The sequence below is a fragment of the Mirounga angustirostris genome, unplaced genomic scaffold (assembly GCF_029215605.1).
Source record: "Mirounga angustirostris isolate CCGP_5_RB_7025 unplaced genomic scaffold, mMirAng1.0.hap1 SCAF_2, whole genome shotgun sequence".
Lineage (NCBI taxonomy): Eukaryota > Metazoa > Chordata > Mammalia > Carnivora > Phocidae > Mirounga > Mirounga angustirostris.
In genome coordinates, this window is record NW_026991710.1 from 126133142 (window position 1) to 126153357 (window position 20216).

Below are 20216 nucleotides of genomic sequence, written 5' to 3' on the forward strand. Positions count from 1 at the left end.
GATATATGAGCTCTGACTCTATTCAGATCAGGGTCAGCCAACTTTTGCCTATATTAAAATTATATTTTTGCTTATTCAACTTTATGTTGTTTAAGGTCCTAAATTCTCAAGTGGTAAGAAATCCATTCTTTTAAATTCCAGGCCTTTTGTAAACAATATACAAACTGGGAAAGACTCAGGTTAGAGCTTTTGTGTTCATAGGTCAACACCCTACTTGTTCTAAGTGGTGATTTTTATTATTGGTGGGGAGTTTTCCAGAAAGCTTTTCCATTTTGCCGCATCTCCAGTGAAGCTTTCGTGCTCCTTGTAGAGGACACTGTCCTGTCCCCTGAGTCCTTTTACTTAGCCCTGGTGCACAGTTTGCCACCCAAGTAACAAATTAAGCATCTAAGATACGATCTCTACGGACTCATTAGAAATCTGAGTCAGGGCTTGTTTTATGTTATGCGGAAGCAATTTAAATGAAAGTTGCTCCTCTAAGGTCAGCTTCCGCAGTGTGTGCTGTGACCATGTGGCAAAAGCAGTTGCACTTGAGAGAACGAAGGTATTCCCAGAATACTGCAGTGTGTTTTGTTGAACTGTTTTCCTAGCTAAACAGTACTTTTTGGCATGTTCAGATTAAATTGTGTTAAAGGTGATTAAACGTTAACAACCTCAACATTTGTATGTCCAAGTAAATGATCTCTTTCCTACCAGATCTAGGCGTTTAAGGGTGTGGCTAAAATGGCACCAGCTGGAGTTTTGGCTGAGAAAGAGATATTGAAAGCCTAGGGCCTTTTAAAGATTTTTTTTTAAATTTATTTATTTGAGAGAGAATGAGAGAGAGCAAGCACATGAGAGGGGGGAGGGTCAGAGGGAGAAGCAGACTCCCCGCCGAGCAGGGAGCCCGATGCCGGACTCGATCCCCGGACTCCAGGATCATGACCTGAGCCGAAGGCAGTCGCTTAACCAACCGAGCCACCCAGGCGCCCCAAGCCTAGGGCCTTTTAGTCATTAGTAGATTAACGTAAAGATATATTGATCATAGAAAAATTTTAGTTATTTTAATTTTTCTTAATTTTATTCTACCTCCTAAGAGAACTCTTTTGAGATTTAAGTATGGAAAAAATTTCTTGTCCAGCTCTGATACAACAGAGTTTTAAATACTTTTAATATGTGAATTATTTAATATTATAATTATTAACATCATAAAATGAGAATGACAGTGTGGCTTTGGATTTTTTCATTTCTTTTTTTGGGTACCTTTCTCCCTGACCCCACTCACTATCGTCCCTAATGTACAGAGGAGGAAGGTAGTACTTCTCTGTTGAACCGTTTTCCTATTCTAAAAGATATTTAGAAGAATATCTTCGTTTCCTTTAGTAGAGGAAATCGGGAATGATTGTATCTTTGTGTCTTTAATTGCCTTTCTCTGATTATTTCATAGGTCCACTGGAAGGGAATTTGCCCTGAAGATTATAGACAAAGCCAAATGTTGTGGAAAGGTACAGTATAAGAAACTGAGAAACTTGGTGAGATGTTTACCGCGGTGAAGGAATTTAAGTGGGCATTGACAAGGCCTTAATAGGAATAGACCATTGATAATAATAGGGGAAACACTATCAACATGGTTTTTTTTTTCCTTGTCATTTTTCACTTTAATCCTAAAATAATAAATTGACTTGATCCGGTCCTAGCTATAGAAAATATAAGTTCTCTTCTTTGGGAGATGCCTATATGAAAACTCAGCAATGCTCAAAAGATCTATCACGAACTGTGATGAGTCTAAGACTTCACCTTACTTTCCAACTAACGAGTTAGGCTTCTTGCTTTATGGATGCTGGCTGAAGACACAGGATTGCTGGGTCAGAGACAAAAGACTTTTATAACTTGTGGCACAGCAGGTAGCATTGGTTCTCTTAGCTCCCAAGTCCCACGGAAGTGATGCAGAGGGGCCCAGCCGGTTGCTATACACAGAATAGGTTTAGATCACAGCTGAGGATCCTCAAGCTTAGTAAACCCCCAGTCTTATGAGGGGGTTGCTAGCAAACCTGTCCAAACTTTGCCCCAGAGGAAAACTATTTTTATGATAATGGTCAGGAAGCCAATCTGTCCTCTACCCTTGAGGGAGACCCTATCTCTATGATCTCTATGTTACAAATACCCTTGGGAAGATAGTTTGTAACAAAAGCTGATAGAGGATGTGTAGAAACACCATGAAGAATTGCCCCTCCCCCCCCCATCAACTTTTTTTCTCCTGTCCCACTCTCAGGCTGATCTGGGAAAGATCAAATGATGAAGGGCTGCTGGAGTATTGATATGTTAACTATGTTTGAAAAGATAATAGCTCGGATGACAAAGACCTTTTTAAAATTACTTTGTTAGCATAGCAGTTAAGAAAGCAGGCTCAAGAACTCCTAGGTGGCTAGTCTGAATTAAAGTGTAGATTAGAATACACAGTAGATTTTTGTAGACAGTACGAAAAAATAGTGTGGTACCTCATTAATTTCTTTTTTGTTTGATTGCATTTTGAATATATTGGGTTATGTAAGTTATTAGTGTTATCTGCATCTTTTTACATTTCTTAATGTGGGCATCAGAAAATTTAGATTTCTATATGTAGATCACATTCTATTTCTGTTGAACCGTGCTGTTCTAGTGCCAGAGTGTATGAAGTTTTAGTCTTGGTTCTGCTTCTTTTTGCTGTGCTACCTTGGAAAAGTTACTTAACCCCTCTGTGTTTGTTTCTCCCTCTAAAATGTGGTTGTTAATAATATCTAAGACACAAGGTTATTGTGAGGATTAACTGAATTCAGGTATGGAAAACATGTAGAGAAATACCAGTATATAAGATTTTAGCACATGTTAACTGTTAACATTATTAATATGCCACAGAAATTCAGAATGTATAATTAATTAAGATTTAAAGTGATAGTCGTGATTTTATATTAATGGACCTCCTAAAGTGGCCTTCATTGGAAATTTACAAAATATGTATTTTTAACAGAAAACTTAAAATATTATTATTATGTTGAAGTTTGAGAAAGGCAAAAGGCAAATTTGTCACGTTGGTTTTTTTTAACCACACTGTGACAGCTAATGAAGCAGAGACTGTACAAAATGCCCCCCTTTTCTTTGAATAAGTAAGGTTTTCCTACAGTTAATATTCTTTAAATAAAATGTGTGCTTTTACTTATTGTTCTAACAATATTATTAAATTTTTAACTACAAAGCCTTTTCCTCATATGTAAGTAAGTGTTGCTCTTTCTGGTATTGTGGAATTTAAGCAGAATGTGTCATAATTTTGGGAGCCAAGTTCTAAGCAACTGTAATAAAGTATTTTTATCAAAAAAGTAAAAAAAAATTGCTATGGTAGGGATATTGTTTACTTGATTAAATTTTAAGCAGCTGTTTTAGTAGTTGAAAAAAGCTCTTTATGTGCAAAAATATGTCTGGTACACTAAATGCTGAGGCAAATGATTAGGTCACTTTAAACATTTGGATCTGTTTTTCCTTGTCGTTGAATGTCATCCTGTTTTTATAATTCATGATCATATGCTTATTTCCATCCTCACATTTTGCTTATTTGAGCAACTATTTCTACTTTGTATAAAATTATAATTTAAAAACTTGGTTTGTTCCAAATAAGTTGATTTCCCCGTTGACTTTTATTTTTGAAAAAATTGGTATAGAGAATTTCTTTTTTAAGACAAAATCTAGGGGGAGGCATAGTGGAATCAGCTACTATTCTGGGGTGTTGTTGGTTACCTCTGTTTTGTGGGTTGTACACAGAAACTAAATTACTAAAATGTATCATCTCTCCAGGCTTGGACAAAGAGGAATTTTGCACATTACCTTTAATGACTTGCTAAACAAGATATACCAGTTTCACTGATCAACAGAGGTTCAGATTAAATAGCTTCCCAAAAGTCACACAGAGGCAGAGCAGTGATTGGAATTTTGTGCTCGTTGATTATGTAGCCTGTACATTAGCCAGTCTGCCACGTTCCCTGTTCACGTTCAATTTATTCATTTGTTCATGTAATAAGAACCTGGAGAAAAAAATCTCAACCTTTTCTGGCCTTCTGTTTGCTTTTCTGTCATATACTTGTACATTATCAGATTAATTGACTCATTTACCTAAAATTTGATGTGTGTGCAAGAAACTGTGCTAGGAATAGGGTAATCTCACATATAAATTAATACCAGTTCAGAGAATATATGGGAGTTTGGAGGAAGCACATGAGTGAAGTAGATGATCAGTGAAGATGCCATGAGTAAGCATTTGAGCTGAAACTCCAGCAGTGGTTAGGACTTCAATAGAAGCAATGAAAGAAAAGCCTTCCAGGGGCCTAGCACAGCCTGAGCAAAGGCCCAGAGGATGGAAAGCATGTTAGGTGCCTCTGAGTAGGAGATCATTACAAGATTTGCCATGGGGCCAGATTTATGGAGGCTGTTGAGAAGGCTGTGGTGTTTGTAAATTTAAGAATTCTTCCATTGCATGGAGCACTGGGTGTTACACGCAAACAATGAATCATGAAACACTACATCAAAAACTAATGATAGACTGTATGGTGACTAACAGCATAAAAAAAAAAGAATTCTTCTGTATCTAATATTCTAAAAAGTGTTCATTCTAAATGATTATTTATTAAATTTGCATAGTGTACGAAGCTCTGTGCTCTCTGTTACGGTGCTTCGAAGTGGTCTGACCTTTTCTTCCCACAGTTACACATTCATCACCTCCATGTAATGGGCCCAAGCACAACACAAATCCAAATGTATATTGTATTTGTTTCCTGAGGCTGTTGGAATAAATTACTACAAACTTGGTGGCTTATAACAGCAGGAATTTATTCTCTCATAGTTCTAGAGGCCAGAAGTCTGAAATCCATACTCCCTCTGGAGCTCTAGGGGAGAATCTGTTCTTTGACTCTGAGTAGCTTTGGTGGCTGATGGCATTCCTTGGCTTACAGCCACATCCCTCCAATCTTGGCCTCTGTCCTCACATCACTCTCCTCTGTGTGTTTATTTTTCCTCTTCTGTCTGTGAAATCTCCTTCTGCCTCCATTCATAAGGACAGTTGTGATGGCACCCAGATAATCCAGGGTTATCTCCTCATTGCAGAATCGTTAATCACATCTGCAAAGACCCTTTTTCCAAATAAGGTTATATTTACAAGTTCCAGGGGTTAGGCCTTGATATCTTTGGGTGGCCGTTATTCAATCCACTACATACATCTTACTACAGAAATCATATGGGGTGATTTGGACATTTTCTCCCTCTCATTGGGGAGCAATACTCACTAAGCAATGTGGAATCCAGCTGGAAAGCCACTGTTGGCCAAGAGCAATGCATGCTGTCTTTATTCACTCACTCATACACTTCAGAACCAACTGTGCTGGTTGCTGGAGAGCGAGGTAAACAGAAGCCTTCAGACAGCAGGGTGAGAGCAGTGATTGAAGCAAGAACAGGGGGCACAGAGAGAAGGAAGGTGCCTAACCCAGCCACGATTGAGCGGGGGAGGCTATTTAGAGGAGGTGAGGTCCAATCTAGACCTGAGGAACACAGAGGAGTCCCCCAAGGAGTGTGTGTGTTGTGGGGGGGCGGGGGTTCCAGACAGAGAAAACCGTACAAACACCTGGAGGCCCAGGCAAGAGATTGACAATAGGGATAGAAGTGAATGGGTGGATTCAGAGAATCCTGTTGAGAAGGTGAACCTGGCAGGAGCTAGGGACTGATGGGCTATAGTGGAGGATGAGGGAGGGGCTGGGAGAACACTGTCTGCTTTGGGCAGCCAGGTTGATTTAGCCCGACAGGAGGCACAGGAGGAAAGGCTGCTTTGTGGGGCTGGGGCCATTAGAGACAAGATGATGAGTTTTGTTTGGGAGAGTTGTTTATTCCCTAATCCATCTCTCTCTCTCTCTCTCTCTCTCTCTCATTAAAAACCACCATGGCCAAAGATAAGGTGGTATCTTTTGCCAAGTTAGCAGTTTTCTTTGTATTTACTCTCACTCAGAACCCTGGAACACTGCCACGAGATGATTCATATGTAAATTATTTGGAGTTAGAGTCCTGAATCACTTAACAGGAATAATGGTAGATGGCTGAATAATGTAAGTTCACGGCAGTTTGAGAGAAAAGTGACGCTTGTACTGTATTGAGAGATTTTTTCCTGGCAAATGTAATCTAGAGAGTGTTTTTACGTATTGGGCACAGTGATTCCACAGGGGTTGCCTAAGAAATCGGAGATGACATTTGTAAAGATTTTTATGGGCTACTTTTGTCTTGCTTCCGACGATGATCAGTTTAAAAAGCAGGTTGTTCCTTCCCACACAGTTTTACAGGCACAGTCAGAGGTTGGGGGACAAAGGCTACCATCTCCCACATTCCAGCAGAAACTCACTGAGTGAGTAGAACCCTAGCCTTCGTGGAGGAGAGCCCAGGGCTGAGCTAATGAGCCATGGCGGGCGGCATGCGGCAGCACTTGCTCAGTATTTCAGATGTAGCGCTGCTGGTGGTTCTGGGGAAGTTCCACAATCAGAAAGTTCCCAGAAGACTTTCTCTTGAGCCTTTCTTGAAAAAGATAACTTTTGAGAGGTGTTGTCTCCCTAGGTGGTAGACATCTTATTTTAACAGGGATTTGAGAGAGCTCCTGGGGTACTGGTGATAGGGATGATTTTACATGTGTCACTCTCAATTAGCATCCCTACCAGAGCCCCTGAATAGAGGGAAATTTACAGACTCCTCCAACTTCAGAGACAATAGGGAGGAAGGGGGGGTGTACTGAAGTGATAGATCCATTTAGCTTTTAAAATAAAACGCCTTTCTTACTGCAGTGGTAGTAGCTCCTGTTGTCTTGGCTTCACGTAGAGTGAAAGAAATGCATTTGCTCGCCTTTACGTGTTCGCAGAAGTACATCTAACTCTGCCTGTTAGTGTGATAAAGGGCAGACTTGGCACAGATGATCCAGAGGCCTCGAAGTAAATGAACCAATGTGGAGTGTTTGCTGAGTCTTTGTCCCTGTGGCCACAAGGAGTTGGCTGTCAAGCTGCTTCTCTTGGGAGGGACCAGGGCACTGTTTGCTGCTTGGTGCTGCAGCTCTGTAACTTAGAAGGGATTGCTAATGGGTCGGCGGCCCTGTCCCCGGCCTCCCTGTCGTGGTTTGTTAGGGTCTGAGATCTGGAAGCCTTTGCTGAGTCTCAGGCTGGATGGAGACTTCCCACCCCTGCTCATTAAGGGGCATAGATTTTCCTCCCTGCGCAAAGCCTGGTGTGATTCTGCCTGGACCTCTCTCATTCCTGTCTTTTCAAGGAATTAAGTATTTTCTGCTTTGCAGCTATCATTTTCACTTGGAAATATTCTTTTACCGAAGTATTCCTTTTTAAAAGGTGATATTGTGTTGTACAAAAAATGTGGGCTTGGATGTCAGAAACCTAGGTTTGCATTTTCCCTCAAAAGACTGTTCTAAGGATAAAGTGTTAAGACATTACACAAATACTTCCTTTGCAAAGAGACTGACAAATAGTGACTAGGTTCCTAGTAAATGTTGGTTCTTTTCTTTTCTTGCTTCAGTTTAGTATTTGCACTGTCATTTGCCAACATTCACTGAGTGACTACTTGGACAAGCACAGTGCATTCAGCGCTGGAGAAATGGCCCATGTGGGCAGGAGTTTGCACAGGGTTCCTGTGGATGCTCCTCATTCATTTGATATAATGTATATTAATCTGTTGTTTGAAGTGGCTTAGAGTAAAAAGACATGTCCACATGGATGCATGAAGTGGAGAACCTAAATGACATCTTGACCTAGACATAATTATCTTACCACTTCAGTGGAACACTAAATTTAGTGCTAAGATTGATGATAGCAAAGGTGAAAGGAACACTATGAGGGGGACACACACACACACATACACGGATATATACATATGTGTGTATTTAGGTAGCAAAAGCTCTCTCTCATATGGTAAGTTTTATGTAAAAGTTATATTTGAAAACCCAGAATGTGTCAGAGGGCAATTAGTTAATTTAACAGAGCATACCCTAAATTCAAAATAATTTATTGTTACAGCTCATGAGGATTAACAAATGTGATTTTATTGAAATGTTTTCATGCCTCATAAAAATAGAGCAGTAGTTGTTCATGATTCATGTTTGGCGTATTGAGAATAATTCCTTAATGCTGTGGGTAAACATTTTGCTACAGTGCTGATCCCAGCTGCATGACTCACCAGGATTGATAATCAGGTAGTATTTTCAGGGAAGAGGTTAGAGCTAAAATGAAAATAGTGGTCCCTGTGGTACTCAATGTTTCCTGATTTCTGAAATACGAGACTGTAAGGAACATCCTTCTGGCGAATGATTCCATACCCAGCCATAGAGGGGACCTTTTTTTTTTTTTTCTTCTCGTACGTTCAACATGAAATTCAAATTCATATTAGTAATGGTTTAAAAAAATTTAATGCTCAAGTTGTATTCCATACACATGCAGTTTCCTTGTATACTTGATCTTGAGTTTGAGTGTATACTCAAAAAGTGGTTCCAGGGGCGCCTGGGTGGCTCAGTCAGTTAAGCATTTGACTCTTGATTTCAGCTCAGGTCATGATCTCAGGGTCATGAGATTGAGCCCTGTGTCGGACTGTGCTCTGGGCGTGGAGCCTGTTTAACATTCTCTCTCTCTCCCTCTCTTTAAAAAAAAAAAAAAAAAAGTGGTTCCAGCTGAATCACAAAGCACGGTGCTTTGTGCCCAAGCTTTCTCAGTGTCATGACCTCTTAAGCATTGGCGGTAATGAAGAGACAAGAAGGTAGTATATTTTATGTGCCAGGGTGGCACCATTGAGCCCTTTCAAGGGACATTTTGAGGATATCAGTTCCTTTTTGTTAGTGACAATGACATGTCACACTGACTTGTCCTGTCCCTATGGAAACCAACTCAGCCAGGGCTTGGTTTTGTCTTTGCACCAAGGGAGATGCTTCCTTCGGCATCCAGTCTACAGTAGTGCATCTTCCAGAATATAGAGCTAGAGAAGAGGTTTCTGTGGTTTCTGACCCACCTCTCTAAACCCTCTCTAAACCCTTCCTTTGACAGGAGCACCTGATTGAGAATGAAGTGTCCATCCTGCGCAGGGTGAAACATCCAAATATCATCATGCTGGTTGAGGAGATGGAAACAGCTACTGAACTCTTCCTGGTGATGGAATTGGTCAAAGTAAGAGGATGGAAGATTTCAAGAGATTTCATTGGTGCCAAATCCCAAGACTTACCATATTCTTGAAGGCCCTAATTGGAAACATGTTTTGCTACCTTGAAACTTTTGTTATTTATAATAATTGTTCATGGCACTTGTGTCATTTTTTTCATCTACTCCAGGCTGATGAACCTTCTTTGTTACCTTCATAGGATTGTCACTGTTGACGTTTTGCTGTGTTCTTTTATGTGTCCATCAGGGTGGAGATCTCTTTGATGCAATTACCTCTTCAACCAAGTACACTGAGAGAGACGGCAGTGCGATGGTGTACAACCTGGCCAATGCCCTCAGGTATCTTCATGGTCTCAGCATTGTGCACAGAGACATCAAGCCAGAGAACCTCTTGGTATGCCATCTCTGCTTTTTTTGTTCCAATTCATCCTCTCTTCCTTTAAAATGACATGATCACATGCAAACAATGTCACTTTAGAGTCTGTACCAATCCTGCAATAAGGGACCGAGAGAATTTTTTTTTTTTTAAAGATTTTATTTATTCATTTGAGAGAGAATGAGATAGAGCATGAGAGGGGGAGGGTCAGAGGGAGAAGCAGACCCCCTGCTGAGCAGGGAGCCCGATGCGGGACTCAATCCCGGGACTCCAGGATCATGACCTGAGCCGAAGGCAGTCGCTTAACCAACTGAGCCACCCAGGCGCCCCAGGGACCGAGAGAATTTAAATTTAGAGAATCACCATGGCTCAAGTCAGTGACCATAAATTATTAATGGATTTCTTAAATTGATATGCATTTCTGTATTTATTATTTATCAGACATTAGAAAACACGTTTCCATTTGCATTTTGATTGATGGTACTGATGAAAGAAAGGTAAGAAGGAAAACTATGTTGTGAGGCAAAACTTTGAAGAATAAATTAGACAATTAGGAGCTTAGAGGAGACAGAAATAGAATATGATGGTTCATGTATGTGCAGGACAGAACATTGGGAATAATCTAGTCCATTTACCTCAGCTTTATAGGTACAGAAATTTAGACTCAGATGCTAATTTTTCTGGCTGAGAAGTCCCCTGCGTCCCATTGTTCTACAGAAGAAAGTCTGTGGCACTCAGAGGGCTTCATAATCTGGTCCCAATTTACCTTTCCAGCCTCCTCTCCTGTTACTAACCCTTCCCCACCCATCTGTCCAGACTGGCACTCAATCTTCATGTCATATTTAGCACATCTCCATGATGGCCTTAGTAAACACAGCTTGCTAATTGGACCAACCTTTGTGTCTGCATGGTAGAGGAATTTTAGAGAAGCTTACTAGGGACTTCGACCATCACACATACCCCCAAACACACACAGGACCATTTTTTCGTCTATTTCTACCTTTCAGGGCTGAGTATTGTCATCATTATGGCTTAGGAGGTGGGGTTTTCTGAGTATTCTATATCATGATAATCCAAACTCTGATTTTCCCATCCCTAGTCGTTAGTTAAGACTTAACTTTATCAACACCATTACGTATCATTGCTTATTTCCATACTGGTCTACATTTGCAATGTCCTCTCCTGGCAACGTGGCAAACGTGTTCCTCTCATAAGACACTGAGCAAAAGGCATGTCTTCTTTGACATCACTCCTGACTTCCTGGACAGAGTCAATCATGGCCCCCTCTAGTTTCTGCTCTACATGCCCTGGTGTGGTGAGTTTATCATGTACTTGAGTGACTCCTTCTCTAGATAAGCACCATTAGGGGCAAGGTTTGTGTCTCCATTATTTGCATGTCACCAGTGCCCGGAACAGTACCAAGGAAGCACACGGTGGACGTGGAGTAAATGGTTGGTGCCTGAGCATTAACAGTCATTCAGCTAGCTAACAGCTGGTACTCGAACTCAAGTCTTTCCAGCTTGCCTCATACTCGCACTGTGCAAATAATTGTTCAAAGGAGTATGCATTGATGTTGAGGCTTTTAGGCCATCCTGGGAACTTTCTGTGAATCCATCTTCCCCTTTTGGTAATACCATTTGATGATTTCTGAGTATCCATTTAAAAGTATGTGAGATTTTTTTTTTCTTTCTTACTGTCTTCTGCCTTGAGGAGTTATGTTTCATGTCTAGATTTTCCTATTGGGAAAATAAATATCCTTTCTCTGTAAAACAAGATGTATTATAGACTTGGTTTTATGAACTCTAAGAAGGAATGGAGACAATTGTAGACTGGGCCTCAGGACAGAAGTGAGGATATGGTGTTCTCTCCTCAAAACAGTCTTCTCAGCCATTATGACCTGTCGGGCCCAGGCTCCTCCACCACGGGACTGAGATTGGCCAGGGGCTTCAGAAACAAGGGTAGCAGGGCTTCCTCTGGCTATGGCCAGATGTCAATGCCATAGTGTTAATGAGGATGCCTCCTTCATTTCTCCCTGCTGTCCATGGCCCACCTCACCCTGGTGGCTGTGGTTATTGATGTTTTCTGGAAATACAGAGCCACAGGTCCCTAAGGACAATAGGTTACTGTGGAGCCAGCCCATACTGCAGCTCTGATTGCTGAGGCCCGGTGAGGAAGGTGACTGAGGTCGTGGCGAACTCGCCTGTAAGCCAGGCAGTGTCCATTTCCCAGCTCATTGATTCCACTCTCACCTGCCCTTTCTTCTGTTTTCCACTCACAATGTGTGGAACATCTCAGAGTCCGATACTGCCTCCTTTTCTTGTGTCACATGATGGGAACCAGGGGTCTCCAAAATGACCTGTCTCAGAATGTAACCAGGAAAGTGGAACCAACTTCCTCATCCAGTCTAACTTGCCCTAGATGAGTCTTCACCCTTTTCAAGACCTGCCGTAACCCCACTCTGCTACCCAAAGGGGAGGAGAAGGAAGAAGATGATAAAACGGATGTCTGGATGAGGCTAATGTGTGATATAAAAGGGTCAGGCTTTCGAAGCCCTTAGCGGCACACGTCTAAGTAAAATATGTGCCTGCCATTGAAAACTTAACTAGACCACTCTGCAGATTCTGCATTTAGTCAGCAGGTTGGCATTGCCCTAGGATGAGAAAGTGCCACTGAGGCACTAAAAGTAAATACAAAGAGTGACTGCCAGGCTCTTCCTACTCTAAAAGCGAATTCCGTTGTTAAGCACCAGAGCATTCAGACATCTGATTTGCATCGCCTTCTCCGGGAGCAGTGTCATAATTTAAACCCCTGCCAGCAGAGATGTATGGGTCGCTGTGTCAGGGAGCACAGGGGTGGCCATTAATGCTGTGAGTTACAGCCTGGTGGTGCCCTGTCAGACTTAACTATGAGAGACCAGTGATAAATTCTGCTTTTCCAGGAGTTCTGGGGACTGGGGAGAGGAGAGGGTCGGTTTCTCATATTTGAAGCCCTTCTAAATCATTATGTTGACATTTTATTTAGAGAACACGCAGTGTCCACTCCGTATGTGGGATCTGCATTCCTCACATCTTAAACTTTTGCATTCTGAGTGCAACTTTTGACAGAGCACATCTCAGCGGGTGGCGGTGGGGCATTTGAGCGGTTGCGGTTGTTGAGATTACTCAGCATCTGTGTGTGGGTGCAGGCTGCAGTCGGGGTTCTGCCAGGACCACTCTCTTGCCTTCAGACTTGTTGCAGGATGGTGCCGTGGGATGGTAAAGGTACTGGCTGGAATCCCCACTTGGTAGCTCTTAGCAACTTGAGTTCTCTGTGCCTCAGTTTCCTCATCTGTAAAACAGAGGTAACAGTTATTTTCCTATTCACTCGGGGTGGGGGGGTGGTGACTCTCAGGTCCAGTGAGACCATGTGTGGAAAAAGCATTGGAATCTCTGTAGTTCTGTGAGATGTCAGTAACTGGGGAGAGAATGGAGCACTCTGCCAAAACAGAAGTCCTTTGGAGTCCCCTATGCATTTGTTCAGCTCTTTCTTCAAATCAGTCTCTTAAAGCAATGCCATATGTGTGTATGTCAGTGTCAGTCTCTTAAAGCGATGTCACACATGTGCGTCTGTATGTATTGATACATATTCCTGCTTTGAAGAGAATTTCCAGCTAAGATTTTGAAAAGGACTCCTATTATCTTTCACATATTTGCCTCTGTGTCTAGCGTTGGGAAGAGATGAATCAGATAAAGTATTATTTCAGGCTTGTCTGCTCCTTATGACACTTCTCTTTTGATGTTTAGCCAAGGAGTGCCACTTGCCCAGACATAATTCAGTAATTATGAACTGCCCAGTACCTTTCTGTTTATGCTCCTGCATCTGACTCGGAATTCCTTATAGGGGATATGAGAAATGGGGCTTTGGGGACTTCTGAGTATCTGACGACAACCCTCAAATACCCCCAGGCATCTGTAAATTGCATGTCTAAAGTAAACACTATTTTTCAAAAAAATACCTAATGAGTGTATTTTAAACTTGTAAAAACAAAATAACAATGACATTAATAAAACTTTTTTTTTTTTTTTTGCTTTCATGATACAGACATTTAAAATTATAATGTTGCTTAGAATGTTCTTATCACTGCAATTACTTAGGGAATTTCTGAAGTCTGGGTTTCAGTAAATGCGTCATAAATTCTAACTGTAGTTCTCGATATCGGATTGTTCTTGTTAATGTTTACATTAAACATAATGGATGGAAAGTCGTCCTAAGACCCTGGCAAGACGGAGAACCTGGTTTCTCCTGCTTTAGGCTAAATCATTAGTAGCTTTGAATATGCCTCTGCTGAGCTGTGGCTGACTCAGAATGATAAATATCTGTGAGGGACTCCACAGCCTCACCATCACTCCCATGAAACCTAGAAGTCATAAAGATGTGTGCAGGGGATGTATACTTAGTACATAAATGTGGAAGCAGTTACTAAAATACTAAGGTGAAAAACATTCTTCTTAAACCGATGAGGACATCACAGGTAAGGAAGGTATTCCAGTGTCATGCTTTTTAAATGCCTCTCTAGACTGGGTATCGCTGACATGGGGGAGCCCTGAGGTTTTGATGCTTTTTCACGATGTCTATAAATCACTCCCCCTCATTAAGTATCAGACTAATGGAAGATGTTATTAACATGCTTATCTTGAAAAAACATAATTTTCTAAATTGCTCATCCTTTAGTAAGGAGTGGTTTGAGTGAGGATCTGGTTCAGTTCATAGTAAAATATGAGGAAAAGCAAACTAAATAGAACACAATTATAAAAGTAGGGAAAGACATTACATTAGTACAGATTAGATCTCTGCAGTTATTCTCTGAAATTCACCCTTCTCAAAATGGACATCTGAGAGATGAATAGGCAAGCACGTTAAAGTTTATGCAGTTAAATCTAAAAACCATCTATTTAAAATGTAACTTTCAGACTTGGATCCCATAAGGAAAGTTTGCTTATATATAAAATTAATTTTTCTTGATTATAGAACCAATACGTGTTCATTGTAAAGATTTTGGAAACCTATTGAAAAGTATAAAGAAGAAAGCTAAAGTAATCTTTAGTGCTACTCCCTAGAAATAAACTGAATGTTTTGGTGTATTATACTGAATATATAATTTTGAATATTCTTTTTTCCTGTAATATAGTGAATATTTTCCATAGGATTAATACTTATTTGAAATGTGCTTATTAGTGACTGTATAGTGTTTTATTATAGGAATGTACCATGATTTATGAAGTCATTGTCCTATTTGCCATTTATGTTCCTTCCAGTTTTTAAAAACATAGATAAATTCTGAGATTGGTGGCCTTGTGTGTAACCTTTGGGTTCATCTCTATTCCCTTAGAATTGGTTCTTAGAAGTAGATTTACTGGATCAAGTGTTATAAATAATTTTTAAGAAATTCACATGTTGCTGAAATGTCTTCTAGAAAGACTGCTTCCCCTGTAAGCAAAGCGCATTCATATCTTCACCAGCATTGTTAAACCATTCCTAATATGTTATTTATCTTATCAGCCAGTCCTTCTGGGAAAGGAAGGAGCATTCATTGAACCCTGATCCAAGCTTGGTCTCTTCACACCAACCCCATGGGTCAGGGACTATTCTCATCTCTCACAGGTGAAGAAACATGTTCAGGGAGTGACTTGCGAAGGTCACGAAACCAGGAAACGGGTGGAGTGGTTGGTTATTCAGGTTCAGGCTGTCTGTTCCCAAGTTTATTTTCTTTCTAAACTTACAAAATTTTCCCCTGTGAAATATTTATATTCATCATTGGACTGTCCAAAAAAACAAATCCGGATTTTATGTTCTAAAGTAAACATGGAAGTGTTTTAGTGGACACAACAAACACCATTTCTGAGACTCTCAAGTACCTCACACACCGTGAACATGTAACAACAGTCAGTTTCCTGCTTCCGGATTTAGAGGCCTCTCAAGCCACATCGGGTAAGCAGCTGCCTACACCCCGCCTGTTGTGTCAGCCCATATTCATTTTACTCCTAGATAAGGAGCTTTTTACAAAGATGGAAGATACCGTCTTTCAAATTCCACACAATCATGCGAAGTTTCTAAAGAAAAAATTTAGAGCTTTAAAGCATCAAAAATAAATCATGGTGTTATTATCACAGGGAGAGTTTTGTTTTTTTGGTTTTTTTTTTTAGTTGATGAATACATCTATCTGTGTCGTTTCTACCTAATTCCAAGGGCCCTTTTGGAATCATTGAGAAAAGGAACTACTGATCATTGGCTGGTTTCTGTTCCAGGTGTGTGAATATCCTGACGGAACCAAGTCCTTGAAACTGGGAGACTTTGGGCTGGCCACTGTGGTGGAAGGCCCTTTATATACAGTCTGTGGCACACCGACTTATGTGGCTCCAGAAATAATTGCTGAAACTGGGTAAGACTCCTGGTAGCTCTGGTTGGTACTCTCACTTTGGTGGAAAAAGGTATGTGTAGCTGCACCAGCTGCTGTGATTTCACTGGCCTCCTGGGAAGGTGGAGGGTGGGAGAGACTATCACCTGCATCATGACTTTGATCATGACTTTGTGCTTCTATGTCCAAGAGCCATAGGCCTGGATTTTTGTCCCGAGGCCAATCTTGGAAATACAGCAGTAGCCCCCAAGACCGTGGTTAGATTGGGAGAAAAGTAGATGCCTCTGTCCAAAGGGCAGTTAATTCCTTTACGTGAGATGAGTGCTTTGACACCGAGAAAACCCTTTTTCATAACAAATAAAGGCAAGTATTCCAGTAGCGTGGAGGGTCCTTGGGGGGTAGTATCTTTATTTCTCCCCCTCCACCCACTTTGTTTTCCCAGCTATGGCTTGAAGGTGGACATTTGGGCAGCAGGCGTGATCACATACATACTTCTCTGTGGATTCCCACCATTCCGAAGGTCAGTGGCTCTTTGAGTAACAGCATTTGAATTGTAAACTCCCTCTGATTGGCAGACATCCTCATCCTGGCAATCAGGACCAGTAACTGGTCAATAAAAATGTCAGTTAAAAATTATATAAACAGGGGCGCCTGGGTGGCTCAGTTGGTTAAGCGACTGCCTTCGGCTCAGGTCATGATCCTGGAGTCCCGGGATCGAGTCCCACATCGGGCTCCCTGCTCAGCAAGGAGTCTGCTTGTCCCTCTGACCCTCCTCCCTCTCATGCTCCCTCATTGTCTCTCTCTCAAATAAATAAAATCTTAAGAAAAAAAAAATTAAAAAAAAAATTATATAAACATACCTTTCACTTTTTATCTTATTTTGCAACTATTAATGGATATTCCTTGACCACACTTTTGATGTGAGGCCAAGGCCTTTGCTTGGTGTATGGTCCTCTGAGTTTCTTACGGTCATTCTTCTGTAAAACACACCCATCATCCAATGTCTACAATTTCCATTCTCAGTCTTTTTCACGGGTGGTAAGATTGAAAGATGCTTGTGAAGCAATCTGATCCTTCTAGGTAAACAAACCTTTTTCCTGTTGTTAAAGTCATTTCTCCTACTTAATTTGACAGCAGGTCTTTTTTTTTTTTTTTTTTTTAACAACTCACTTTCCACAGCATTCAACTTAGTTCTCATAGACTCATAGAAACAGTGAATTCTTTCTTTTAAAATTAATTTCATCTGTTTACATAATATTTAATGCAGTAGAATTACAAATACTTTTAGCATAAATAGGCCTGGGAATACACAGACTTACTCTTGGTAATGGTGTATCTCACCTGGGGTGGGGAGCGGAGGTGGCCACACACAGGCCTCGGGGTGGGTGACACACGGCCCAGGGCACACTCAGTACCCCAGCAGCATGTACCCAAAGGGATTGCAGGGCTTTGGCCACAGTGCTGCTTTTGGTCTGTTCCATCACCCTCTTTGGAGCAAATGAATGCCTTGGAAGTAGAAGTTCATCTAATGATGCAAGTATGTTTTTCTTCTGAGTTTTCTTGAGTTCTCTCTTCATTTTCATCCTTCTTTTTGTTCATTTTATAACTACTGTTGAGTAACTGCTGTGAGCCAGGCACTGTTCTAAGCGTTGGGATTCAAATGGCAAACATCGCATGTTCTCTGATGTCGTATTTATTTATGGTGTGGTATTAGGTCAGTAAGTTCAATAGGTTGAATACACTGCTCCCCCCCCCAACATTTTATTATAAAGCTTTGAAACATACAGGGAAGTTGGAAGGTGTACCTTTTTTTAAATGATCAATTTTCAATTGAGTTGAACAGTTTTCTTTTTACTGACATTATGGTAAACGTAAGAGTGACACGGAGATTTCAGTCTCTACTTTTGAGAGCCTCATCATGTAAAGATACCCATCACCAGAATATTGATCAAGAAGAATAAAACTAAAAACATGAAGACATTTAACAAAGGTTAAATGAAAGATAGAGTATTTGAGTGGGACCTTGTCCTTGTGGCTGGGGTTGGGTTTCTGCAGGTGGGAAGCTTTTTCTGTCTGGCCATCAACATCATTAGGGCCGTTGCCTAGCTGGATTACACAGACCGTAGGATTACTGCACTTGTCAGCTTTTGCTGACTAACAAACTACTCCAACAGCTGTCAGTCAGTTCTGTGGATCAATTGGGCAGTTCTTCTGATTTGGGCTGGCTAATTGGGACTTGGTGGTTCATTGTGGCATCACTCAAATGCCCAGAAGTTGGCTCAGTGTCAGCGGGGACCACAGATAAGACTTGGTTAAGTGCCTTTCAGCATCCAGTAGGTTAGCCTCAGTTTCACATGCTGGTGGCTACAGGATCCCAAAAGCAGCCAGAGAGAGGTCAAGTTCCTTTGCCCAACCCCTTTCCAAGTCTCCAGTTGACTCACCTTTGTTGATTGATGTCCCACTGACCAAATGAAGTCAAATACCTGAGCCTAGAGTAAATTAACCAGGTCTGTTCCCTGGAGGGGAATAATTTGTGGCCATTTTACATTTACAGTTCCATTGGGTTCTGGCTGGTTTGGGTGATGAGCTGTTTGAGGAACTAGTCAAGTGCAGGGGTAGCATGTAATCATGGGGCCAATTATAGCAGAGTTCCCCTCCTAGGTTAACCCAAGTTGAGATCAGTTGGGAAAGGGTTATCAGGGATCAGTTTAGAGGAGTGTGTGCTCACAACTCCCTCTAGTGTTTCCACGTGCCAGGGCGGTCTGCGGGGTTTTTATTTGATTTTGCTTTTTACTTTTTAACAAAAGCGAGACTGAGATTGAACAGTGTGTATTGCTAGTGACTTGTTGCTCAGCGGACAGCAGCTTTTTTGTGGGAACTGGAGGTAAGTCTGGCTAATCAAAGCGGTCAAGCTACCTTATGAAAGCTGCTGACTTATATTCAGAAGCTGGTCCTACAACCACGAGGTTAGTTACGGCCTGAGGAAGTCTGTTCTTGGGGCCACTGACATAAAGTGATATTTGCATGACTGTACTGTTAATATTGTTGTTTCTGAAACATACATTCATTCTCCCCATAAGTGAACTGTTTGAATATCCTTTGTAACATTTCAAGTTACCTCATCAGACCTTTAACAGTTTGCCGTTGAAGAGGGAGTGTGCTCAAACTCCTATTGTTTTCAAGGTTTTTCTTGACGTACATTTTAAAACTTACTGCACCTTGATCCGTGGGCTGTACTGTTTTAGGATTTAAAAGTGCCCTGAAGCATCTCAGCCAGATTGTGGAGTATAAATGTGTTAATAAGTCCAGTGTAGATTTAATCGGAGTGGCTTTTACTATGTGACTATTTAGAAGGATAAATTCACTTTCTGTTCTTCTGGGGAGGGGTGGCCTGAAACTCTCAAAGCGCTTGCATTTCTCAGTGTGGATCCTAAAAGGTGCCTTCTAATTGCTGAGACCCTATGGGCTGGCGTTTGTTAACTCAGACTATTTTGCCAAGAACCTAAATGACTGGCTGCAGCTACACTTCCAACTTTTTAGCTGTTTACTAACAAAATAAAAGCCATATATGTTAACAGAATAGGAGCTTTTTGGTATTCCAGACAATAAAATGGAGATGAATGATAGAGAAGAATGGCTAAAAGGAATGGTTCTGGAAATGGGTGATTTTTAACATCTTTTGCTAACATTGTCTTCTGGGGTCCTCCAGTCTCCTAAAGATGTCTGTAAAATCTCATTGTGTTCTTATGTGCCTCCTTCACTCATTTTGAGGGAGAGTTGACAGTAGGAAAGTAACAGTGAAAAAGAAAACATTCAGACACTTAGAAAGAAATAATCTGTGCGCCCTCCTAGACAAGCACTTTCCAGGACAGCAGTGGGGATCTGTTGCCTCACTAGGTTGTCTGGCCTGACTTCTCCTCAGTGTGCCTCTTGACCCAGACTTCACAGACTGGCAGAGGTCGATTCAGCTGGGCTTGGGGAGATGTCACGGACGTTCCCAAAGCTCGCAGACTCTGTAGGCATACCTCGGAGACGTTGGGAGTGCATTCCCAGGACACTGCAATAAAGTAAATACCACAGTAAAGCGAGTCCAATGAATTTTCTGGTTTCCCAGTGCATATAAAGGTTATGTTTACACTGTACTGTAGCCTATTAAATAGTGTGCAATAGCATAATGTCTAAAAAAAACAAAGTACATACCTTCATTTAAAAATGCTTTATTAAAAAAAAGACGGGTGCCTGGCTGGCTCAGTAGGTAGAGATTATG

The 20216-nt window shown here is 41.2% G+C and overlaps 1 protein-coding gene across 8 annotated transcripts in view; it reads left to right on the forward strand.

Moving 5' to 3' along the window:
• DCLK2 (doublecortin like kinase 2) overlaps positions 1 to 20216 on the forward strand; it is a 159062-nt gene that overhangs the window by 115872 nt on the left and 22974 nt on the right. For all 8 annotated transcript variants that reach the window (XM_064585166.1, XM_064585163.1, XM_054508710.2 and 5 more), the window contains exons 8-12: positions 1427 to 1484; positions 9069 to 9188; positions 9427 to 9573; positions 15840 to 15973; positions 16392 to 16469. In XM_064585166.1, coding sequence (XP_064441236.1) covers positions 1427 to 1484; positions 9069 to 9188; positions 9427 to 9573; positions 15840 to 15973; positions 16392 to 16469 — 537 coding nt within the window. The remainder of the gene's footprint in view (positions 1 to 1426; positions 1485 to 9068; positions 9189 to 9426; positions 9574 to 15839; positions 15974 to 16391; positions 16470 to 20216) is intronic.